Raw genomic sequence first — 26,064 nt, 5'->3', positions numbered from 1 at the left:
TGTCTACCTCACAGTCAGGAAGTTGTTTTAGGAGCCCATGTTGTCTACCTCACAGTCATGAAGTTGTTTTAGGAGCCCATGTTGTCTACCTCACAGTCAGGAAGTTGTTTTAGGAGCCCATGTTGTCTACCTCACAGTCATGAAGTTGTTTTAGGAGCCCATGTTGTCTACCTCACAGTCAGGAAGTTGTTTTAGGAGCCCATGTTGTCTACCTCACAGTCAGGAAGTTGTTTTAGGAGCCCATGTTGTCTCCCTCACAGTCAGGAAGTTGTTTTAGGAGCCCATGTTGTCTACCTCACAGTCAGGAAGTTGTTTTAGGAGCCCATGTTGTCTACCTCACAGTGAGGAAGTTGTTTTAGGAGCCCATGTTGTCTACCTCACAGTGAGGAAGTTGTTTTAGGAGCCCATGTTGTCTCCCTCACAGTCAGGAAGTTGTTTTAGGAGCCCATGTTGTCTACCTCACAGTCAGGAAGTTGTTTTAGGAGCCCATGTTGTCTACCTCACAGTCAGGAAGTTGTTTTAGGAGCCCATGTTGTCTACCTCACAGTCAGGAAGTTGTTTTAGGAGCCCATGTTGTCTACCTCACAGTGAGGAGGTTGTTTTAGGAGCCCATGTTGTCTACCTCACAGTCAGGAAGTTGTTTTAGGAGCCCATGTTGTCTACCTCACAGTCAGGAAGTTGTTTTAGGAGCCCATGTTGTCTACCTCACAGTCAGGAAGTTGTTTTAGGAGCCCATGTTGTCTACCTCACAGTCAGGAAGTTGTTTTAGGAGCCCATGTTGTCTACCTCACAGTCAGGAAGTTGTTTTAGGAGCCCATGTTCTCTACCTCACAGTCAGGAAGTTGTTTTAGGAGCCCATGTTGTCTACCTCACAGTCATGAAGTTGTTTTAGGAGCCCATGTTCTCTACCTCACAGTGAGGAAGTTGTTTTAGGAGCCCATGTTGTCTACCTCACAGTCAGGAAGTTGTTTTAGGAGCCCATGTTGTCTACCTCACAGTCAGGAAGTTGTTTTAGGAGCCCATGTTGTCTACCTCACAGTCATGAAGTTGTTTTAGGAGCCCATGTTGTCTACCTCACAGTCAGGAAGTTGTTTTAGGAGCCCATGTTGTCTACCTCACAGTGAGGAAGTTGTTTTAGGAGCCCATGTTGTCTACCTCACAGTCAGGAAGTTGTTTTAGGAGCCCATGTCTACCTCACAGTCAGGAAGTTGTTTTAGGAGCCCATGTTGTCTACCTCACAGTCAGGAAGTTGTTTTAGGAGCCCATGTTGTCTACCTCACAGTCAGGAAGTTGTTTTAGGAGCCCATGTTGTCTACCTCACAGTCAGGAAGTTGTTTTAGGAGCCCATGTTGTCTACCTCACAGTCAGGAAGTTGTTTTAGGAGCCCATGTTGTCTACCTCACAGTCAGGAAGTTGTTTTAGGAGCCCATGTTGTCTCCCTCACAGTCAGGAAGTTGTTTTAGGAGCCCATGTTGTCTACCTCACAGTCAGGAAGTTGTTTTAGGAGCCCATGTTGTCTACCTCACAGTCAGGAAGTTGTTTTAGGAGCCCATGTTGTCTACCTCACAGTCAGGAAGTTGTTTTAGGAGCCCATGTTGTCTACCTCACAGTCAGGAAGTTGTTTTAGGAGCCCATGTTGTCTACCTCACAGTCATGAAGTTGTTTTAGGAGCCCATGTTCTCTACCTCACAGTGAGGAAGTTGTTTTAGGAGCCCATGTTGTCTACCTCACAGTCAGGAAGTTGTTTTAGGAGCCCATGTTGTCTACCTCACAGTCAGGAAGTTGTTTTAGGAGCCCATGTTGTCTACCTCACAGTCATGAAGTTGTTTTAGGAGCCCATGTTGTCTACCTCACAGTCATGAAGTTGTTTTAGGAGCCCATGTTGTCTCCCTCACAGTCAGGAAGTTGTTTTAGGAGCCCATGTTGTCTCCCTCACAGTCAGGAAGTTGTTTTAGGAGCCCATGTTGTCTCCCTCACAGTCAGGAAGTTGTTTTAGGAGCCCATGTTGTCTCCCTCACAGTCAGGAAGTTGTTTTAGGAGCCCATGTTGTCTACCTCACAGTCAGGAAGTTGTTTTAGGAGCCCATGTTGTCTACCTCACAGTCAGGAAGTTGTTTTAGGAGCCCATGTTGTCTACCTCACAGTCATGAAGTTGTTTTAGGAGCCCATGTTGTCTACCTCACAGTCAGGAAGTTGTTTTAGGAGCCCATGTTGTCTACCTCACAGTGAGGAAGTTGTTTTAGGAGCCCATGTTGTCTACCTCAGTCAGGAAGTTGTTTTAGGAGCCCATGTTGTCTACCTCACAGTCAGGAAGTTGTTTTAGGAGCCCATGTTGTCTACCTCACAGTCAGGAAGTTGTTTTAGGAGCCCATGTTGTCTACCTCACAGTGAGGAAGTTGTTTTAGGAGCCCATGTTGTCTACCTCACAGTCAGGAAGTTGTTTTAGGAGCCCATGTTGTCTACCTCACAGTCAGGAAGTTGTTTTAGGAGCCCATGTTGTCTACCTCACAGTGAGGAAGTTGTTTTAGGAGCCCATGTTGTCTACCTCACAGTCATGAAGTTGTTTTAGGAGCCCATGTTGTCTACCTCACAGTCAGGAAGTTGTTTTAGGAGCCCATGTTGTCTACCTCACAGTCAGGAAGTTGTTTTAGGAGCCCATGTTGTCTACCTCACAGTCAGGAAGTTGTTTTAGGAGCCCATGTTGTCTACCTCACAGTCATGAAGTTGTTTTAGGAGCCCATGTTGTCTACCTCACAGTCACAGTCTACCTCACAGTCAGGAAGTTGTTTTAGGAGCCCATGTTGTCTACCTCACAGTCAGGAAGTTGTTTTAGGAGCCCATGTTGTCTACCTCACAGTCAGGAAGTTGTTTTAGGAGCCCATGTTGTCTACCTCACAGTCAGGAAGTTGTTTTAGGAGCCCATGTTGTCTACCTCACAGTCAGGAAGTTGTTTTAGGAGCCCATGTTGTCTACCTCACAGTCAGGAAGTTGTTTTAGGAGCCCATGTTGTCTACCTCACAGTCAGGAAGTTGTTTTAGGAGCCCATGTTGTCTACCTCACAGTCAGGAAGTTGTTTTAGGAGCCCATGTTGTCTACCTCACAGTCAGGAAGTTGTTTTAGGAGCCCATGTTGTCTACCTCACAGTCAGGAAGTTGTTTTAGGAGCCCATGTTGTCTACCTCACAGTCAGGAAGTTGTTTTAGGAGCCCATGTTGTCTACCTCACAGTCAGGAAGTTGTTTTAGGAGCCCATGTTGTCTACCTCACAGTCAGGAAGTTGTTTTAGGAGCCCATGTTGTCTACCTCACAGTCATGAAGTTGTTTTAGGAGCCCATGTTGTCTCCCTCACAGTCATGAAGTTGTTTTAGGAGCCCATGTTGTCTACCTCACAGTCAGGAAGTTGTTTTAGGAGCCCATGTTGTCTACCTCACAGTCAGGAAGTTGTTTTAGGAGCCCATGTTGTCTACCTCACAGTCAGGAAGTTGTTTTAGGAGCCCATGTTGTCTACCTCACAGTCAGGAAATTGTTTTAGGAGCCCATGTTGTCTACCTCACAGTCATGAAGTTGTTTTAGGAGCCCATGTTCTCTACCTCACAGTGAGGAAGTTGTTTTAGGAGCCCATGTTGTCTACCTCACAGTCAGGAAGTTGTTTTAGGAGCCCATGTTGTCTACCTCACAGTCAGGAAGTTGTTTTAGGAGCCCATGTTGTCTACCTCACAGTCAGGAAGTTGTTTTAGGAGCCCATGTTGTCTACCTCACAGTCATGAAGTTGTTTTAGGAGCCCATGTTGTCTCCCTCACAGTCATGAAGTTGTTTTAGGAGCCCATGTTGTCTCCCTCACAGTCAGGAAGTTGTTTTAGGAGCCCATGTTGTCTCCCTCACAGTCAGGAAGTTGTTTTAGGAGCCCATGTTGTCTCCCTCACAGTCATGAAGTTGTTTTAGGAGCCCATGTTGTCTCCCTCACAGTCAGGAAGTTGTTTTAGGAGCCCATGTTGTCTACCTCACAGTCAGGAAGTTGTTTTAGGAGCCCATGTTGTCTACCTCACAGTCAGGAAGTTGTTTTAGGAGCCCATGTTGTCTCCCTCACAGTCAGGAAGTTGTTTTAGGAGCCCATGTTGTCTACCTCACAGTGAGGAAGTTGTTTTAGGAGCCCATGTTGTCTACCTCACAGTCAGGAAGTTGTTTTAGGAGCCCATGTTGTCTACCTCACAGTCAGGAAGTTGTTTTAGGAGCCCATGTTGTCTACCTCACAGTCATGAAGTTGTTTTAGGAGCCCATGTTGTCTACCTCACAGTCAGGAAGTTGTTTTAGGAGCCCATGTTGTCTACCTCACAGTCAGGAAGTTGTTTTAGGAGCCCATGTTGTCTACCTCACAGTCATGAAGTTGTTTTAGGAGCCCATGTTGTCTCCCTCACAGTCAGGAAGTTGTTTTAGGAGCCCATGTTGTCTCCCTCACAGTCAGGAAGTTGTTTTAGGAGCCCATGTTGTCTCCCTCACAGTCATGAAGTTGTTTTAGGAGCCCATGTTGTCTCCCTCACAGTCAGGAAGTTGTTTTAGGAGCCCATGTTGTCTACCTCACAGTCAGGAAGTTGTTTTAGGAGCCCATGTTGTCTACCTCACAGTCAGGAAGTTGTTTTAGGAGCCCATGTTGTCTACCTCACAGTCAGGAAGTTGTTTTAGGAGCCCATGTTGTCTACCTCAGTCAGGAAGTTGTTTTAGGAGCCCAATGTTGTCTACCTCACAGTCAGGAAGTTGTTTTAGGAGCCCATGTTGTCTACCTCTCAGTCAGGAAGTTGTTTTAGGAGCCCATGTTGTCTACCTCACAGTCAGGAAGTTGTTTTAGGAGCCCATGTTGTCTACCTCACAGTGAGGAAGTTGTTTTAGGAGCCCATGTTGTCTCCCTCACAGTCAGGAAGTTGTTTTAGGAGCCCATGTTGTCTACCTCACAGTCAGGAAGTTGTTTTAGGAGCCCATGTTGTCTACCTCACAGTCAGGAAGTTGTTTTAGGAGCCCATGTTGTCTACCTCACAGTCATGAAGTTGTTTTAGGAGCCCATGTTGTCTACCTCACAGTGAGGAAGTTGTTTTAGGAGCCCATGTTGTCTACCTCAGTCAGGAAGTTGTTTTAGGAGCCCATGTTGTCTACCTCAGTCAGGAAGTTGTTTTAGGAGCCCATGTTGTCTACCTCACAGTCAGGAAGTTGTTTTAGGAGCCCATGTTGTCTACCTCACAGTGAGGAAGTTGTTTTAGGAGCCCATGTTGTCTACCTCACAGTCAGGAAGTTGTTTTAGGAGCCCATGTTGTCTACCTCACAGTCAGGAAGTTGTTTTAGGAGCCCATGTTGTCTACCTCACAGTCAGGAAGTTTTTTTAGGAGCCCATGTTGTCTACCTCACAGTGAGGAGGTTGTTTTAGGAGCCCATGTTGTCTACCTCACAGTCATGAAGTTGTTTTAGGAGCCCATGTTGTCTACCTCACAGTCAGGAAGTTGTTTTAGGAGCCCATGTTGTCTACCTCACAGTCAGGAAGTTGTTTTAGGAGCCCATGTTGTCTACCTCACAGTCAGGAAGTTGTTTTAGGAGCCCATGTTGTCTACCTCACAGTCATGAAGTTGTTTTAGGAGCCCATGTTGTCTACCTCACAGTCAGGAAGTTGTTTTAGGAGCCCATGTTGTCTACCTCACAGTCATGAAGTTGTTTTAGGAGCCCATGTTGTCTACCTCACAGTCAGGAAGTTGTTTTAGGAGCCCATGTTGTCTACCTCACAGTCAGGAAGTTGTTTTAGGAGCCCATGTTGTCTACCTCACAGTCATGAAGTTGTTTTAGGAGCCCATGTTGTCTCCCTCACAGTCAGGAAGTTGTTTTAGGAGCCCATGTTGTCTCCCTCACAGTCAGGAAGTTGTTTTAGGAGCCCATGTTGTCTCCCTCACAGTCATGAAGTTGTTTTAGGAGCCCATGTTGTCTCCCTCACAGTCAGGAAGTTGTTTTAGGAGCCCATGTTGTCTACCTCACAGTCAGGAAGTTGTTTTAGGAGCCCATGTTGTCTACCTCACAGTCAGGAAGTTGTTTTAGGAGCCCATGTTGTCTACCTCACAGTCAGGAAGTTGTTTTAGGAGCCCATGTTGTCTACCTCAGTCAGGAAGTTGTTTTAGGAGCCCAATGTTGTCTACCTCACAGTCAGGAAGTTGTTTTAGGAGCCCATGTTGTCTACCTCTCAGTCAGGAAGTTGTTTTAGGAGCCCATGTTGTCTACCTCACAGTCAGGAAGTTGTTTTAGGAGCCCATGTTGTCTACCTCACAGTGAGGAAGTTGTTTTAGGAGCCCATGTTGTCTCCCTCACAGTCAGGAAGTTGTTTTAGGAGCCCATGTTGTCTACCTCACAGTCAGGAAGTTGTTTTAGGAGCCCATGTTGTCTACCTCACAGTCAGGAAGTTGTTTTAGGAGCCCATGTTGTCTACCTCACAGTCATGAAGTTGTTTTAGGAGCCCATGTTGTCTACCTCACAGTGAGGAAGTTGTTTTAGGAGCCCATGTTGTCTACCTCAGTCAGGAAGTTGTTTTAGGAGCCCATGTTGTCTACCTCAGTCAGGAAGTTGTTTTAGGAGCCCATGTTGTCTACCTCACAGTCAGGAAGTTGTTTTAGGAGCCCATGTTGTCTACCTCACAGTGAGGAAGTTGTTTTAGGAGCCCATGTTGTCTACCTCACAGTCAGGAAGTTGTTTTAGGAGCCCATGTTGTCTACCTCACAGTCAGGAAGTTGTTTTAGGAGCCCATGTTGTCTACCTCACAGTCAGGAAGTTTTTTTAGGAGCCCATGTTGTCTACCTCACAGTGAGGAGGTTGTTTTAGGAGCCCATGTTGTCTCCCTCACAGTCAGGAAGTTGTTTTAGGAGCCCATGTTGTCTACCTCACAGTCAGGAAGTTGTTTTAGGAGCCCATGTTGTCTACCTCACAGTCAGGAAGTTGTTTTAGGAGCCCATGTTGTCTACCTCACAGTCAGGAAGTTGTTTTAGGAGCCCATGTTGTCTACCTCACAGTCATGAAGTTGTTTTAGGAGCCCATGTTGTCTACCTCACAGTCATGAAGTTGTTTTAGGAGCCCATGTTGTCTACCTCACAGTCAGGAAGTTGTTTTAGGAGCCCATGTTGTCTACCTCACAGTCAGGAAGTTGTTTTAGGAGCCCATGTTGTCTACCTCACAGTCAGGAAGTTTTTTTAGGAGCCCATGTTGTCTACCTCACAGTGAGGAGGTTGTTTTAGGAGCCCATGTTGTCTACCTCACAGTCATGAAGTTGTTTTAGGAGCCCATGTTGTCTACCTCACAGTCAGGAAGTTGTTTTAGGAGCCCATGTTGTCTACCTCACAGTCAGGAAGTTGTTTTAGGAGCCCATGTTGTCTACCTCACAGTCAGGAAGTTGTTTTAGGAGCCCATGTTGTCTACCTCACAGTCATGAAGTTGTTTTAGGAGCCCATGTTGTCTACCTCACAGTCATGAAGTTGTTTTAGGAGCCCATGTTGTCTACCTCACAGTCATGAAGTTGTTTTAGGAGCCCATGTTGTCTACCTCACAGTCATGAAGTTGTTTTAGGAGCCCATGTTGTCTACCTCACAGTCAGGAAGTTGTTTTAGGAGCCCATGTTGTCTACCTCACAGTCATGAAGTTGTTTTAGGAGCCCATGTTGTCTACCTCACAGTCATGAAGTTGTTTTAGGAGCCCATGTTGTCTACCTCACAGTCAGGAAGTTGTTTTAGGAGCCCATGTTGTCTACCTCACAGTCAGGAAGTTGTTTTAGGAGCCCATGTTGTCTACCTCACAGGAAGTTGTATTTTTATGTGTTTTTCACATCCACTATATATACAGAGCATGTCTGATGCTTTAAGGACACGGTTTGATTTAAATAATTAAGACACACAGAGACACATGACTAGAGGGAGTCTAACTACAGTTAATTTGATTTGTGTGCTAAAAATACAAAACAAACGTGTGACTGTTTGACTAGCGCTCCGTCTCGCTCCGTCTCGCTCCGCCTCGCTCCGTCTCGCTCCGCCTCGCTCCGTCTCGCTCCGTCTCGCTCTGCCTTGCTCTGCCTTGCTCTGCCTTGCTCTGCCTTGCTCTGCCTTGCTCTGCCTTGCTCTGCCTTGCTCTGCCTTGCTCTGCCTTGCTCCGCCTCGCTCCGCCTCGCTCCGCCTCGCTCCGTCTCGCTCCGTCTCGCTCTATCATCAGGCCACGGTACTGGGTGATAGCTGGTTAGTGACAGTGACTAAGTTCAGAGCAGGGTACTGAGTGGAGGTTGGCTATTTAACAGTCTGATGGCCTTGAGATAGAAGCTGTTTTTCAGTCTCTCGGTCCCAGCTTTGATGCACCTGTACTGACCTCGCCTTCTGGATGATAGCGGGGTGAACAGGCAGTGGCTCGGGGGGGTTGTTGTCCTTGATGATCTTTTTGGCCTTCCTGTGATATCGGGTGGTGTAGGTGTCCTGGAGGGCAGGTAGTTTGCCCTCGGTGACGCGTTGGGCAGACCGCACCATCCTCTGGAGAGCCCTGCGGTTGCGGGAGGGGCAGTTGCCGGTACCAGGCGGTGACACAGCCTGACAGGATGCTCTCAATGGTACATCTGGTAAAGTTTGTTATGGTCTTTGGTGCCAAGCCGAATTTCTTCAGCCTCCACCTTATTCACCACACTGTCTGTGTAGGTGAACCGTTTCAGTTTGTCCGTGATATGTACGCTGAGGAACTTGAAGCTTTCCACCTTCTCCACTGCTGTCGATGTGGATTGGTGGGTGCTCCTTCTGCCTTCTGCTGTTTCCTGAACTGTCTCCGCCGTTGTTGGTGATCAAGCCTACCGTTGTTGTCGTCTGCAAACTTGATGATTGAGTTGGAGGCGTGCGTGGCCACGCAGTCGTGGGTGAACAGGGAGTACAGGAGGGGGCTCAGAACGCACCCTTGTGGGGCCCCAGTGTTGAGGTTCAGCAAAGTGGAGATGTTGTTTCCTACCTTCACCACCTGGGGGGCGGCCTGTCAGGAAGTCCAGGACCCAGTTGCACAGGGAGGGGTTGAGACCCAGGGCCTCCAGCTTAATGATGAGTTTGGAGGGTACTATGGTGTTGAATGCTGAACTGTAGTCGATGAACAGCATTCTGGCATAGGTTTTCCTGTTGTCCAGATGGGGAAAGGGCAGTTTGATGACGATTGCACCAGCTCTCTCGTCTGGTCTCTCTGTCCTGTGTGAGTCTCCTGATTTACAGCGGGGCAGGGTTCTGGCTAGGGAGTGGGCTGGTGCTGCCTGTCTGTCTCGGTCTGTCTGTGGCTGGCGCTAGCTGCTGTAAGAGTGTGTGTGTGGAACAGACTGATCTGGCTCCCCATGTATCCCTGCTGCTCTCCAGATAAACCCAGCCTGGAGGACCAACACAATCAGACATTCTCGCTCTCGCTCTCGCTCTCGCTCTCTCATGATATTATTTATATATTTTTTTAAAACTTTATTTAACTCGGCAAGTTGGTTAAGAACAAATTCTTATTAACAATGACGGGCCTAAAGACCTGTAGGGACGGGGCCTGGGATTAAAAATATAGGACGACACCCACATAACGGCGGCCCCGTCAGTGGGGTGGACCCCTGGGCCGGGGAGGCCCCGTCGGTGGGGTGGACCCCTGGGCCGGAGGCGCAGTAGATCATTCTATAAATGCTCTTTGTCATACCATCTTTGTGATTGTGACTTTAGTTACCAGGAATAAACTCTACCCTTCCTTCCTTGGGAAGTCCTCATTATAAATGTTGTCGTTCTAGTTCTCTCTTGCGGTTCTGAAAATTCACAGATGCAAATGGTATTCATCAGAAGAGAACCTTTCACTAGATGTAAAGTTTATAGTGGATGTAAAGTGGCTCCTATGAAAAGTAGCTGGTGTGTTTCTCCCCGTGGAACATTCCAAAGAATAGTATTTCCCTTCCTGTCTTCCAACCCCCTCTAAAACCCCCTCAGATATGTCCTGCCACAATAGACAACCAACCCTCTCTAAAAACCCCTCAGATCTGTCCTGCCACAATAGACAACCAACCCTCTCTAAAACCCCCTCAGATCTGTCCTGCCACAATAGACAACCAACCCCCTCTAAAACCCCCTCAGATCTGTCCTGTCTACCCTGTTACAATAGACAACCAACCCCCTCTAAAACCCCTCAGATCTGTCCTGTCTACCCTGTTACAATAGACAACCAACCCCCTCTAAAACCCCTCAGATCTGTCCTGTCTACACTGTTACAATAGACAACCAACCCCCTCTAAAAACCCCTCAGATCTGTCCTGTCTACACTGTTACAATAGACAACCAACCCCCTCTAAAACCCCCTCAGATCTGTCCTGCCACAATAGACAACCAACCCTCTCTAAAACCCCCTCAGATCTGTCCTGCCACAATAGACAACCAACCCCCTCTAAAACCCCCTCAGATCTGTCCTGTCTACCCTGTTACAATAGACAACCAACCCCCTCTAAAACCCCCTCAGATCTGTCCTGTCTACCCTGTTACAATAGACAACCAACCCCCTCTAAAAACCCCTCAGATCTGTCCTGTCTACACTGTTACAATAGACAACCAACCCCCTCTAAAAACCCCTCAGATCTGTCCTGTCTACACTGTTACAATAGACAACCAACCCCCTCTAAAACCCCCTCAGATCTGTCCTGCCACAATAGACAACCAACCCTCTCTAAAACCCCCTCAGATCTGTCCTGCCACAATAGACAACCAACCCCCTCTAAAACCCCCTCAGATCTGTCCTGTCTACCCTGTTACAATAGACAACCAACCCCCTCTAAAAAACCCTCAGATCTGTCCTGTCTACACTGTTACAATAGACAACCAACCCCCTCTAAAACCCCCTCAGATCTGGGTTAAACCCTCCCCATTGTGTGTGTGTGTCGGTGTGTGTGTGTGTGTGTGTGTGTGTCGGTGTGTGTGTGTCGGTGTGTGTGTGTCGGTGTGTGTGTGTCGGTGTGTGTGTGTCGGTGTGTGTGTGTCGGTGTGTCCGTCCGTCCGTCCGTCCCTCCCCGTCCTGGAGGGTAACGAGTCCCTCAACGGGAGAGATGTTCTGAAACGGAACATGGAAGTTTCAACATGTCTTCACCGTCCCTGGTGTCTCTCTGTAAACATTAAACATCTCTGCCGCCGCTCGGACGTCGGACGGGGCTCTGTTTCTGTCTTTCATTCCTCTGGCTGTCCTCCTAACTGCTTTATCACCCATAATTCCATGGGGGATTAAACCCTGGAGCTGTGGCAGGGGTCTGGCTGTAGCCTGGCAGCTGTGTGTTTTAGATGTGTGTATGCACAGCTGTTGGACCTACTCTAATCCTAACTCTCTGTTGCTGATCCTGACCAGACAGTATGTGACTGGCGGGCTGTAGTGTGGCGGGCTGTAGTGTGGCGAGCTGTAGGACCTACTCTAATCCTAACTCTCTGTTGCTGATCCTGACCAGACAGTATGTGACTGGCGGGCTGTAGTGTGGCGGGCTGTAGGACATACTCTAATCCTAACTCTCTGTTGCTGATCCTGACCAGACAGTATGTGACTGGCGGGCTGTAGTGTGGCGGGCTGTAGTGTGGCGGGCTGTAGTGTGGCGGGCTGTAGGACATACTCTAATCCTAACTCTCTGTTGCTGATCCTGACCAGACAGTATGTGACTGGCGGGCTGTAGTGTGGCGGGCTGTAGCGTGGCGGGCTGTAGCGTGGCGAGCTGTAGGACATACTCTAATCCTAACTCTCTGTTGCTGATCCTGACCAGACAGTATGTGACTGGCGGGCTGTAGTGTGGCGGGCTGTAGCGTGGCGGGCTGTAGCGTGGCGAGCTGTAGGACCTACTCTAATCCTAACTCTCTGTTGCTGATCCTGACCAGACAGTATGTGACTGGCGGGCTGTAGTGTGGCGGGCTGTAGCGTGGCGGGCTGTAGCGTGGCGGGCTGTAGTGTGGCGGGCTGTAGCGTGGCGGGCTGTAGGACCTACTCTAATCCTAACTCTCTGTTGCTGATCCTGACCAGACAGTATGTGAGTGGCGGGCTGTAGCGTGGCGGGCTGTAGCGTGGCGGGCTGTAGCGTGGCGGGCTGTGGCTGTAGCGTGGCGGGCTGTAGCGTGGCGAGCTGTAATGTGACGCTGCTCTTTGCATGACAGACTGACTAGGTGATTACAGGTGAAAGCTATGATCCATTGATGTCACTTGGTTAAATCCACTTCAACCAGTGTAGATGAAGGGGAGGAGACGGGTTAAAGAAGGATCTTTAAGCCTCGAGACAATTGACATGGATTGTGTGTGTGTTTAGGTGTGTGTCTGCCATTCAGAGGGTGAATGGGCCAGACAAAAGGTTTGTGTCTTTGAACGGGGGATGGTAGTAGGTGTCAGGCGCACTGGTTGGTGTCAAGAACTACAAAGCTCCTGGGATTTTTCACGCTCAACAGTTTCCAGTGTGAATCAGGAATGATCCACCACTCAAAGGACATCCAGACAGAACGTGTGGGGCGCGTCGGAGTCGACGTGTGGGGCGCGTCGGAGTCGACGTGTGGGGGGCGCGTCGGAGTCGACGTGTGGGGGGCGCGTCGGAGTCGACGTGTGGGGGGCGCGTCGGAGTCGACGTGTGGGGGGCGCGTCGGAGTCGACGTGTGGGGGGCGCGTCGGAGTCGACGTGTGGGGGGCGCGTCGGAGTCGACGTGTGGGGCGTTTTCGACACCTTGTAGAGTTCATGCCCCGACTAATTAGGGCAGTTCTGAGGGCCAAAGGGGGCTGCAACTCAATATCAGGGAGGTGTTTTTAATGTTTTGTTCAAATCTGTAGTGCGTTTCTTTCTGCTCGTTCCTGACCCTCTGTCAGTCTCTAACCCTGCTCTCCTCTTTTCCCCGCCCAGGCATGGACCTGTCAGCCAATCAGGACGAGGAGGGAGACCAGGAAGTGTTCCAGGTGGAGATGAGTCGTGAGAACAGGAAGTGTGCCTTCCGGACCGCCGCCGGGAAGTACTGGGTTCACCTCTTCTGGAGGACTACAGTGTACCGCCTCTACTAAGTAATAACACACACACACACACACACACACACACACACACCTCTTCTGGAGGATTACAGTGTACCGCCTCTACTAAGTAATAACACACACACACACCTCTTCTGGAGGACTACAGTGTACCGCCTCCACTAAGTAATAACACACACACACACACACACACACACCTCTTCTGGAGGACTACAGTGTACCGCCTCCACTAAGTAATAACACACACACACACACCCTCACCTCTTCTGGAGGATTACAGTGTACCGCCTCTACTAAGTAATAACACACACACACACCTCTTCTGGAGGACTACAGTGTACCGCCTCTACTAAGTAATAACACACACACACACACACCTCTTCTGGAGGACTACAGTGTACCGCCTCTACTAAGTAATAACACACACACACACCTCTTCTGGAGGATTACAGTTTAACCCTAACCTGTAGTTTAACCCTAACCTGTAGTTTAACCCTAACCTGTAGTTTAACCCTAACCTGTAGTTTAACCCTAACCTGTAGTTTTACCCTAACCCCTAACCTGTAGTTATACCCTAACCTAAACCCTAACCCGTAGTTTTACCCTAACCCCTAACCCGTAGTTTTACCCTAACCCCTAACCCGTAGTTTTACCCTAACCCCTAACCCGTAGTTTTACCCTAACCCCTAACCCGTAGTTTTACCCTAACCCCTAACCCGTAGTTTTACCCTAACCCCTAACCCGTAGTTTTACCCTAACCCCTAACCCGTAGTTTTACCCTAACCCCTAACCCGTAGTTTTACCCTAACCCCTAACCTGTAGTTTTACCCTAACCCCTAACCTGTAGTTTTACCCTAAACTAAACCCTAACCTGTAGTTTTACCCTAAACTAAACCCTAGCCTGTAGTTTTACACTAAACCCTAACCTGTAGTTTTACACTAAACCCTAACCTGTAGTTTTACACTAAACCCTAACCTGTAGTTTTACCCTAACCCCTAACCTGTAGTTTTACCCTAAACCCTAACCTGTAGTTTTACCCTAACCGGTAGTTTTACCCTAACCCCTAACCTGTAGTTTTACCCTAACCTGTAGTTTTACACTAAACCCTAACCTGTAGTTTTACACTAAACCCTAACCTGTAGTTTTACACTAAACCCTAACCTGTAGTTTTACACTAAACCCTAACCTGTAGTTTTACACTAAACCCTAACCTGTAGTTTTACCCTAACCCCTAACCTGTAGTTTTACCCTAACCCCTAACCTGTAGTTTTACCCTAACCCCTAACCTGTAGTTTTACTCTAACCCGAAAACATAACCTCAACCGTAACTCCTAACCCTTATCTTAAATCTAACATTCATTCTAACCTCAACCGTAACATTAATTCAACCCTAAAACCCCCTTAGAATTTGCGTTTTGACCTTGTGGGGACTAACAAAATGTCCCCAGTTAGTCAGATTTTTGTTTGTTTACTGTTCTTCAGGTCCCCACAAGTATAGTTAAACATGTATGTGCACACACACACACACACACACACCACCTCTATGTGAATGCTGAGTGGCAGTGATTGTGTTGCTGATCGGACTGTGATCCCAGCAGACTTCCTCAGGTTATGCATCGTGTTTTAAAGGTTTTGACGGCTGCTGTCAAGTTTCTCGAGTGCTCTGTCGCCCACAGGGGGGGGTTGTGGGTTGTGAAGTGAATATTGTGTTTTGGCAGAGTGCTCGGTTGTACACACACACTCACACAATCACACACACACAAGCATGATTGAAGCCACCTGAGTTACGGTAGCTAGCAAAGAAAGGTGCCATTTCTGTAAATAAACTGTTATACTGCAGCTATCGACTGTTAGCCGTCGGCTAGCTGTGGCGTGTCGACTGTTAGCCGTCGGCTAGCTGCGGCGTGTCGACTGTTAGCCGTCGGCTAGCTGCGGCGTGTCGACTGTTAGCCGTCGGCTAGCTGCGGCGTGTCGGCTGTTAGCCGTCGGCTAGCTGCGGCGTGTCGGCTGTTAGCCGTCGGCTAGCTGCGTCGTGTCGTCAGCTTCATTGCTCCATGAAGGGGTGGCTCCAGTAATAGATGTTATTACAATGTTCTATCCTGTTGAGAATTATATTTGTGTGTGTGTGTGTGTAGGACTGCCAACTGTTACTTTGACATGGAGTACTGTGGTAAGAAGCTGACTCTCCGTGCCGCCAACGGGAAATACGTCGCAGCCAAGAAGAACGGCCAGCTAGCCGCTACCGTCGATGTTGCCGGTCAGTGTGAAAACAGCTCTGCCTTTGGGTAGTAAAGAGCAACCCAACAGGGTGTTCAGTATGCAGATGACTTGGTTCAAGGGTCATACCAACTCCTAGTCACTCTCCCTGTTCCAGATGACTTGGTTCAAGGGTCATACCAACTCCTAGTCTCTCCCTGTTCCAGATGACTTGGTTCACGGGTCATACCAACTCCTAGTCTCTCCCTGTTCCAGATTACTTGGTTCAAGGGTCATACCAACTCCTAGTCTCTCCCTGTTCCAGATGACTTGGTTCAAGGGTCATACCAACTCCTAGTCTATCCCTGTTCCATATGACTTGGTTCACGGGTCATACCAACTCCTAGTCAGTCTCTCCCTGTTCCAGATGACTTGGTTCAAGGGTCATACCAACTCCTAGTCACGCTCCCTGTTCCAGATGACTTGGTTCAAGGGTCATACCAACTCCTAGTCACGCTCCCTGTTCCAGATGACTTGGTTCAAGGGTCATACCAACTCCTAGTCTCTCCCTGTTCCAGATGACTTGGTTCAAGGGTCATACCAACTGCTAGTCTCTCCCTGTTCCAGATGACTTGGTTCAAGGGTCATACCATCTGCTAGTCTCTCCCTGTTCCAGATGACTTGGTTCAAGGGTCATACCAACTCCTAGTCTCTCCCTGTTCCAGATGACTTGGTTCAAGGGTCATACCAACTCCTAGTCACGCTCCCTGTTCCAGATGACTTGGTCAGTCCCTCCCTGTTCCAGATGACTTGTTTCAAAGGTCATACCAACTCCTAGTCTATCCCTGTTCCAGATGACTTGGTTCACGGGTCATACCAACTGCTAGTCTCTCCCTGTTCCAGATGACTTGGTTCACGGGTCATACCAACTCCTAGTCTCTCCCTGTTGTAGATGACTTGGTTCACGGGTCATACCAACTGCTAGTCTCTCCCTGTTCCAGTTGATTTGGTTCAATGGTCATACCAACTCCTAGTCTCTCCCTGTTCCAGATGACTTGGTCAGTCCCTCCCTGTTGTAGATGACTTGGTTCAAGGGTCATACCAACTGCTAGTCTCTCCCTGTTCCAGATGACTTGGTTCAAGGGTCATACCAACTCCTAGTCTCTCCCTGTTCATACATGTGGCTTCTGTGCACAATAGAACTGGTTTCATTACAACTCTTTTCTTTGAATTGGTCCTTTCTGGAAGGTTATCTTGCCCTTTACAACAGGTGGAGCCTCCCAAATAGAAAACGCTCATTTGAACATCCGTGTTTAGGAAGACCATTCCATAAGGCGTTGAAGAGGGCAGAAGCAGAGTGTCCCCAGGTTAGGGGAGTGTCCCCAGGTTAGGGGAGTGTCCCCAGGTTAGGGGAGTGTCCCCAGGTTAGGGGAGTGTCCCCAGGTTAGGGGAGTGTAACCTTAGCCTTATAATTTTTTTTTTTTTTAAGTCATTCTTTGACGACATGGGTAATATGGGTGTTTGTCCCTCCAGGTGAGTCGGAGGAGTTCCTGATGAAGCTGATTAACCGTCCAATCATTGTCCTCCGTGGGGAACACGGTTTCATCGGGTGTCGTAAGGTCACAGGAACCCTGGACTCCAACCGTTCCTCGTACGACTACTTTACCCTGACCTTCAGAGAGGGGACGTACAGTTTACAGGGTTAGTACACACACACACACACACACACACACACACATAGACTACTTTCCCCTGACCTTCAGAGAGGGGGCCCTACAGGGTCAGTACAGACATACATGGACACACACAGGCTTTGCCTGAGACCTGAAGATTTCCATTGGCTTCCCAAACTAATGTCTGTAGGATTTAGCTGGGCGGACTAACAGACAAAATAATGGGATTGTATGTTAGGACGAGTAGTTAGCCTGCCCTTTCAGATGAACTAGAGGAGCCTCCTCATGACAACGAGCAGTTAGCCTGCCCTTTCAGATGAACTAGAGGAGCCTCCTCATGACAACGAGCAGTTAGCCTGCCCTTTCCAGGGGACGGTGTAGAGTCTGACAGATGAACTAGAGGAGCCTCCTCATGACAACGAGCAGTTAGCCTGCCCTTTCAGATGAACTAGAGGAGTCTCCTCATGACAACGAGCAGTTAGCCTGCCCTTTCAGATGAACTAGAGGAGCCTCCTCATGACAACGAGCAGTTAGCCTGCCCTTTCAGATGAACTAGAGGAGTCTCCTCATGACAACGAGCAGTTAGCCTGCCCTTTCCAGGGGACGGTGTAGAGTCTGACAGATGAACTAGAGGAGCCTCCTCATGACAACGAGCAGTTAGCCTGCCCTTTCAGATTAACTAGAGGAGCCTCCTCATGACAACGAGCAGTTAGCCTGCCCTTTCCAGGGGACGGTGTAGAGTCTGACAGCTCAGATGAACTAGAGGAGCCTCCTCATGACAACGAGCAGTTAGCCTGCCCTTTCAGATGAACTAGAGGAGCCTCATGACAACGAGCAGATTAAGACTCGTCCTGGGTTATAAATCATGTTTCCAGGACACAGATTAAGACTAGTCCTGGGTTATAAATCATGTTTCCAGGACACAGATTAAGACTAGTCCTGGATTATAAATCATGTCTCCAGGACACAGATTAAGACTAGTCCTGGGTTATAAATCATGTTTCCAGGACACAGATTAAGACTCGTCCTGGGTTATAAATCATGTTTCCAGGACACAGATTAAGACTAGTCCTGGGTTATAAATCATGTTTCCAGGACACAGATTAAGACTCGTCCTGGGTTATAAATCATGTTTCCAGGACACAGATTAAGGCTAGTCCTGGGTTATAAATCATGTTTCCAGGACACAGATTAAGACTAGTCCTGGATTATAAATCATGTTTCCAGGACACAGATTAAGACTAGTCCTGGGTTATAAATCATGTTTCCAGGACACAGATTAAGACTCGTCCTGGATTATAAATCATGTTTCCAGGACACAGATTAAGACTCGTCCTGGATTATAAATCATGTTTCCAGGACACAGATTAAGACTCGTCCTGGATTATAAATCATGTTTCCAGGACACAGATTAAGACTCGTCCTGGATTATAAATCATGTTTCCAGGACACAGATTAAGACTCGTCCTGGATTATAAATCATGTTTCCAGGACACAGATTAAGACTCGTCCTGGGTTATAAATCATGTTTCCAGGACACAGATTAAGACTCGTCCTGGGTTATAAATCATGTTTCCAGGACACAGATTAAGACTCGCCCTGGGTTATAAAACACCTCCACTGAACATGCTTCTTAATCCCATTCTCCTCCTACTTATAGACTATTCATAATCTGTTTCCAGGAAACCACCTGCTGAAATTTAGAATGTTTATTTGACTAAATTTGTATTTTGGACATATCATCATGGTTGAACCTGTTGTAAACGCCCCCCCCCTCTCCTCAGACTCGACGGGGAAGTTCTGGATGGTGGGCAGCGAGGCGTCGGTGGTGAGCAGCAGTGACAACCCCGTCGACTTCCTGTTAGAGTTCTGCGACTACAACAAGGTCGCTATCCGCTCCGTCGCCGACGGGAAGTATCTCCACGGCGACCACGCCGGCGTCTTGAAGGCCAACGCCGACGACCTGGAGACCGCCACGCTCTGGGAGTACTGACCCCCTTCCCGAGACCCCGTTACTACGACAACGAAGCGGCAGCATCCCATAACTCCTCCCTCTATCCCTCCATCCTCCTCTCAACTCTGTCCTAACCCCTCCCAGACCAGGGCTGTGGTCAGTGGGGTGAAATGTTCACGATATCGTAGATGGGGGGGGGTAATGTAAGACCTAGAGCTGACCCCATTATCTGTTTTCACTTGATAATGAATCCCGTCTCATCTAATCTACATCATACGTTTCTATGTGACATTCCACCGCTCTGAACAGGACCTTTTTTTTGTGTGAACTGGACAAAGGAGGGAGAGAGAGAGCTGGGGGAGGTATGTCCTAATGTAAAGGCTTTCTTCACCTCCTTTTCTCGCTCTGCCTTTCCCTCTTTTCTCTCTCTGCCTTTCCCTCTTTTCTCCCTTTTCTCTCTCTGCCTTTCCCTCTTTTCTCCCTGTTCTCTCTCTGCCTTTCCCTCCTCTTTTCTCTCTGCCTTTCCCTCCTCTTTTCTCTCTGCCTTTCCCTCCTCTTTTCTCTCTGCCTTTCCCTTCTCTTTTCTCTCTGCCTTTCCCTCCTCTTTTCTCTCTGCCTTTCCCTCCTCTTTTCTCTCTGCCTTTCCCTCCTCTTTTCTCTCTGCCTTTCCCTCCTCTTTTCTCTCTGCCTTTCCCTCCTCTTTTCTCTCTGCCTTTCCCTCCTCTTTTCTCTCTGCCTTTCCCTCCTCTTTTCTCTCTGCCTTTCCCTCCTCTTTTCTCTCTGCCTTTCCCTCCTCTTTCCTCTCTCTGCCTTTCCTTCCCCTTTTCTCTCTCTGCCTTTCCCTCCTCTTTTCTCTCTGCCTTTCCCTCCTCTTTTCTCTCTGCCTTTCCCTCCTCTTTTCTCTCTGCCTTTCCCTCCTCTTTTCTCTCTGCCTTTCCCTCCTCTTTTCTCTCTGCCTTTCCCTCCTCTTTTCTCTCTGCCTTTCCTTCCTCTTTTCTCTCTGCCTTTCCTTCCCCTTTTCTCTCTCTGCCTTTCCCTCCTCTTTTCTCTCTGCCTTTCCCTCCTCTTTTCTCTCTGCCTTTCCCTCCTCTTTTCTCTCTGCCTTTCCCTCCTCTTTTCTCTCTGCCTTTCCCTCCTCTTTTCTCTCTCTGCCTTTCCCTCCCCTTTTCTCTCTCTGCCTTTCCCTCCCCTTTTCTCTCTCTGCCTTTCCCTCCCCTTTTCTCTCTCTGCCTTTCCCTCCCCTTTTCTCTCTCTGCCTTTCCCTCCCCTTTTCTCTCTCTGCCTTTCCCTCCCCTTTTCTCTCTCTGCCTTTCCCTCCCCTTTTCTCTCTCTGCCTTTCCCTCCCCTTTTCTCTCTCTGCCTTTCCCTCCCCTTTTCTCTCTCTGCCTTTCCCTCCCCTTTTCTCTCTCTGCCTTTCTCTCTCACAGTTCCATTCTGCAGTACCCACCTGTATTTGTTGCCAAAGTTAGTGGGGCTGTGCACTATTCCCCCCCCCCGTCCAATAGCAACGTGGCTCGATGTGTCACTCAGTCCTAGATGTATGATTGGCCCACTCTCAAACAGCTGACCCCCCCCCCCCCCCACAGAGCAGAGCTTTGTTAAACCCCCCCCCCCCCCCCCCCCCCCCCCCCCCCTCAACTAAACCCTCCTTCAACTGAACTCTCTCTATCTATTTCTCTATTTGTATCCAGGTGTCTGTCCCTGCGATCTCTGTATTCAACAACACATGGTGGTCAGACAGTATTTATCATGTAGGACCTGATTTTTGGCCAGGATTCAATCCCACAATGCAATGTTCACGGTAAACGCTGCATGTGTCGGTTTATTCTGAAATGACCTTTTTATTTTAAATGTCTAACAGCAGTGATGGTATTGAATCCTAAATAGGACCAGGCTCTGTCTGGAACCGGGTTCTGTCTGGAACCAGGTTCTGTCTGGAACTAGAGGCTGGTCTCTGAGCGTTGTGTAAAAACTGGAATGGATTCTCACGGTGTTCTGGAATGGGTTTAGTCCCTCATCTCATTAATATTGTATCACAGGAAATGTTCCAATGTAACCTAGAGGAAATGATGTCATCCTCTAGCTGTGAGCTCATTGGTGGAGATTTTGATCTCTCAGACAGGAAATAACCTTGTTTTATGTTGTTTTCGTGAAGGAAGTGTGTGTGTGTGTCCTCTACAGCTGTCCAGAGCTCTGATCTGGTGGGACGTTAACCTCTGGAATAATTTCTTTAATTTTCTCTCTAAGGCACAGCCATTATCATGGAGAATGATCTGTTGGTATTGATACAAACACCGTCTCTCACATGACTTCCTGGTCTCACACTCCTCCTCACAACTGGAATCTGGTGCTTAATCTCATAATTCTCATGTAAATGTGACCCACTGTGATCTAGCCAGCGGTCAACGATGTGGTGTAGTGGATGGATGGATGGAAAGGCGTGTGTGTGTGTGTGTGACTGTTGGTTCACACAGGTGAGAGGTTAGACCGCCATTGTAGTTCTGATAATGCCTGTGTCTGACTCAGTGTTTCTGGGTAATTTACTAAATGTAACTATATAAAATATTCCAAACCTTTTTTTACTTTAAGAAACTGGAAACTTTCCTTTTCTGTTTTATTTTTTTTGGTGATTAATCTGTTGTGCCATTGGTTCACCTGGATGCCAACAACCAATTAAAAAAACGGGGATTTTGAACACTACTGCCTGTCTGTTCTCTCTGTTTTTTTAACTGGACCACTTCCTGTTCAACTACAACACATTGTGATTGGTGCGTTTTACACAGCTCCTCCCTCTAAAACATGGCTTCAGGGACCCAGTGTTTCTCAGAAAAACAATCTGGAGTTCAGCCAACGGGATTAGGACATTGAATAGAACGGGGAGTCCCCATTCGACGTCAGGGATTCATTCGTACGTTCTATTCATTCTATTTCTAAACACGTAATCCGATCATTAACTTTAGGAAAACTGGGCCCTGGAGAGGTTGGAGCTCTAACTTACATTTACCATTAGCAGGCCCCCCCCCCCCCCCCCAATGGGGACAATTCGTCTTGCTGGTGTCTGACACAAAAATACATACTCTACACATGAACCTTTTGTGACTAGGGGGCAGTATTTTCATTGTTGGAAAAATAACATACCCAAAGTAAACGGGATATTTTGTCAGGACCAGATGCTAGAATATGCATATAATTGACAGCTTAGGATAGAAAACACTAAAGTTTCCAAAACTGTAAAAATATTGTCTGAGTATAACAGAACTGATATTGCGAAAGCCTGAGAAAAATCAAATCCGGAAGTGCCTCGTGTTTTGAAAGCTCTGCGTTCCAATGCGTCCCTATTGAACAGTTACACATTAGTGGGCGGCAGGCAGCCTAGTGGTTAGAGGAGGCAGGTAGCCTAGTGGTTAGAGCGTTGGGCAAGTAACTTAAAGGTTGCCAGATCGAATCCTTTGAGCAGACAAGGTAAAAATCGGTCGTTCTGCCCCTGAACAAGGCAGTTAAACCCACTGTTCCTAGACTAGTTAACCCGCTGTTCCTAGACCAGTTAACCCACTGTTCCTAGTCCGTCATTGTAAATATGAATTTGTTCTTAAAAGACTTGCCTGGTTAAATAAAAAAAACAACTCGGTCAAATAGAGATTCTGCTTTAGTCATTTGAGATGGGAGTTCCGTGGAATAATGTATGTTGCCTTGAATTCGTTCTGGATTTGGGGACTGAAGAAACCCCCGATGTCTAGTTAAATAAAGGTAAAAAAAAAAAGCCAAGTCAGTTGGGAACAAACTCTTATTTCCAATGATGGTCTAGGAACAGTGGGTTAACTGGCCTAGGAACAGTGGGTTAACTGGCCTAGGAACAGTGGGTTAACTGGTCTAGGAACAGTGGGTTAACTGGTCTAGGAACAGTGGGTTAACTGGTCTAGGAACAGTGGGTTAACTGGTCTAGGAACAGTGGGTTAACTGGTCTAGGAACAGTGGGTTAACTGGTCTAGGAACAGTGGGTTAACTGGTCTAGGAACAGTGGGTTAACTGGTCTAGGAACAGTGGGTTAACTGGTCTAGGAACAGTGGGTTAACTGGTCTAGGAACAGTGGGTTAACTGGTCTAGGAACAGTGGGTTAACTGGTCTAGGAACAGTGGGTTAACTGGTCTAGGAACAGTGGGTTAACTGGTCTAGGAACAGTGGGTTAACTGGTCTAGGAACAGTGGGTTAACTGGTCTAGGAACAGTGGGTTAACTGGTCTAGGAACAGTGGGCTAACTGGTCTAGGAACAGTGGGCTAACTGGTCTAGGAACAGTGGGCTAACTGGTCTAGGAACAGTGGGTTAACTGGTCTAGGAACAGTGGGTTAACTGGTCTAGGAACAGTGGGTTAACTGGTCTAGGAACAGTGGGTTAACTGGTCTAGGAACAGTGGGTTAACTGGTCTAGGAACAGTGGGTTAACTGGTCTAGGAACAGTGGGTTAACTGGTCTAGGAACAGTGGGTTAACTGGTCTAGGAACAGTGGGTTAACTGGTCTAGGAACAGTGGGTTAACTGGTCTAGGAACAGTGGGTTAACTGGTCTAGGAACAGTGGGTTAACTGGTCTAGGAACAGTGGGTTAACTGGTCTAGGAACAGTGGGTTAACTGGTCTAGGAACAGTGGGTTAACTGGTCTAGGAACAGTGGGTTAACTGGTCTAGGAACAGTGGGTTAACTGGTCTAGGAACAGTGGGTTAACTGGTCTAGGAACAGTAGGGTTAACTGGTCTAGGAACAGTGGGTTAACTGGTCTAGGAACAGTAGGGTTAACTGGTCTAGGAACAGTGGGTTAACTGGTCTAGGAACAGTGGGTTAACTGGTCTAGGAACAGTGGGTTAACTGGTCTAGGAACAGTGGGTTAACTGGTCTAGGAACAGTGGGTTAACTGGTCTAGGAACAGTGGGTTAACTGGTCTAGGAACAGTAGGGTTAACTGGTCTAGGAACAGTGGGTTAACTGGTCTAGGAACAGTGGGTTAACTGGTCTAGGAACAGTGGGTTAACTGGTCTAGGAACAGTGGGGTTAACTGGTCTAGGAACAGTAGGGTTAACTGGTCTAGGAACAGTGGGTTAACTGGTCTAGGAACAGTGGGTTAACTGGTCTAGGAACAGTGGGTTAACTGGTCTAGGAACAGTAGGGTTAACTGGTCTAGGAACAGTAGGGTTAACTGGTCTAGGAACAGTGGGTTAACTGGTCTAGGAACAGTGGGTTAACTGGTCTAGGAACAGTGGGTTAACTGGTCTAGGAACAGTAGGGTTAACTGGTCTAGGAACAGTGGGTTAACTGGTCTAGGAACAGTGGGTTAACTGGTCTAGGAACAGTGGGTTAACTGGTCTAGGAACAGTGGGTTAACTGGTCTAGGAACAGTGGGTTAACTGGTCTAGGAACAGTGGGTTAACTGGTCTAGGAACAGTAGGGTTAACTGGTCTAGGAACAGTGGGTTAACTGGTCTAGGAACAGTGGGTTAACTGGTCTAGGAACAGTGGGTTAACTGGTCTAGGAACAGTAGGGTTAACTGGTCTAGGAACAGTGGGTTAACTGGTCTAGGAACAGTAGGGTTAACTGGTCTAGGAACAGTGGGTTAACTGGTCTAGGAACAGTGGGTTAACTGGTCTAGGAACAGTGGGTTAACTGGTCTAGGAACAGTGGGTTAACTGGTCTAGGAACAGTGGGGTTAACTGGTCTAGGAACAGTAGGGTTAACTGGTCTAGGAACAGTAGGGTTAACTGGTCTAGGAACAGTAGGGTTAACTGGTCTAGGAACAGTAGGGTTAACTGGTCTAGGAACAGTAGGGTTAACTGGTCTAGGAACAGTAGGGTTAACTGGTCTAGGAACAGTGGGTTAACTGCCTTGTTCAGAACAACAGATGTTTACCTTGTCAGCTCGGGGATTCGATCTAGCAACCTTTCAGTTACTTGCCCAACACTCTAACCACTAGGCTACCCTGCTGCCCAAGCCTTTATATAAGTTACCTACACAATTTAAAAATGTCAACTATTTCCCTCTCAAACAATTGATGCAGTTAATCAACCAGGAAAGACTGGCATGTTTTAAGTTCTGTGCGGGCAGTTACATTTAGGCTTATTACTTACAAATCACATTAGCTCAACCGTCCAGTGCGAGGCGGGGGACACCGATCCTGTGATCATCTGCATATGTAACGGCCCAAGGCAAGTGCCCTGAGGTACGCCGCACTTTTACATATGTTCGACAAGGTTCTATTGGATAAGTAACTCTTCTACCATGTGATGTCATAAGTGAGTTTTTTTTATTTTTTTATCAATAACATAAAAGGTCTGAAGTCTGAACATATTTTTAGCCAATCACACAATTCGACAAGGTTCACAGCTCCAACTATCATATTTTTAGCCAATCACCTGAGTCAGTGACCTTCCCTATACACATGCTGAAAGTCAGTGGTGTTTTTTTTAAAGAGCATTGTGTTTGTAGGACCTGGTCTTCTGAGATGGCGGCAGAACAACACCTTATCATGGACAGACCTCTTCCCATTTTAGCAACCATTGAGTCTATATGTTTTGAAGAGCTTGCTATCTCAGGTTACACCCAGCAGTTTAGTATCATACATTTTTGGAGAAATGTCCTCCGGTCTGATGAAACAAAAATAGAACTGTTTGGCCATAAAGATCATCGTTATGTTTGGAGGAAAAAGGGGGACGTTTGCAAGCCGAAGAACACCATCCCAGCCGTGAAGCACAAGGGTTGGCAGCACCATGTTGTGGGGGTGCTTTGCTGCAGGAGGGACTGGTGCACTTCACAAAATAGATGGCAGGAATGAGGAGGGAAAATTATGTAGATACAGTGGGGCAAAAAAGTATTTAGTCAGCCACCAATTGTGCAAGTTCTCCCACTTAAAAAGATGAGAGAGGCCTGTAATTTTCATCATAGGTACACTTCAACTATGACAGACAAAATGAGGAAAAAAATCCAGAAAATCACATTGCAGGATTTTTAATGAATTTATTTGCAAATTCTGGTGGAAAATAAGTATTTGGTCACCTACAAACAAGCAAGATGTCTGGCTCTCACAGACCTGTAACTTCTTCTTTAAGAGGCTCCTCTGTCCTCCACTCGTTACCTGTATTAATGGCACCTGTTTGAACTTGTTATCAGTATAAAAGACACCTGTCCACAACCTCAAACAGTCACACTCCAAACTTCGCTATGGCCAAGACCAAAGAGCTGTCAAAGGACACCAGAA

The 26,064-nt window shown here is 47.6% G+C and overlaps 1 protein-coding gene across 1 annotated transcript in view; it reads left to right on the top strand.

Moving 5' to 3' along the window:
• The window catches only part of LOC139421674 (fascin-like), a 29,272-nt gene extending 9,998 nt beyond the window's left edge, over positions 1-19,274 (top strand). Inside the window, exons 5-9 of the mRNA XM_071172764.1 lie at positions 12,884-12,996; positions 13,259-13,302; positions 15,142-15,263; positions 16,736-16,903; positions 18,660-19,274. Of these exons, the coding sequence (XP_071028865.1) occupies positions 12,884-12,996; positions 13,259-13,302; positions 15,142-15,263; positions 16,736-16,903; positions 18,660-18,868 (656 nt within the window). The 3' untranslated portion in view covers positions 18,869-19,274. The remainder of the gene's footprint in view (positions 1-12,883; positions 12,997-13,258; positions 13,303-15,141; positions 15,264-16,735; positions 16,904-18,659) is intronic.
• The last annotated feature ends 6,790 nt before the right edge of the window (positions 19,275-26,064 follow it).

Source organism: Oncorhynchus clarkii, chromosome 12, assembly GCF_045791955.1.
Source record: "Oncorhynchus clarkii lewisi isolate Uvic-CL-2024 chromosome 12, UVic_Ocla_1.0, whole genome shotgun sequence".
Classification (NCBI taxonomy): domain Eukaryota; kingdom Metazoa; phylum Chordata; class Actinopteri; order Salmoniformes; family Salmonidae; genus Oncorhynchus; species Oncorhynchus clarkii.
Note: the sequence above shows the minus strand (reverse complement) of the source record. Positions and strands in the feature narration are given on the sequence as shown.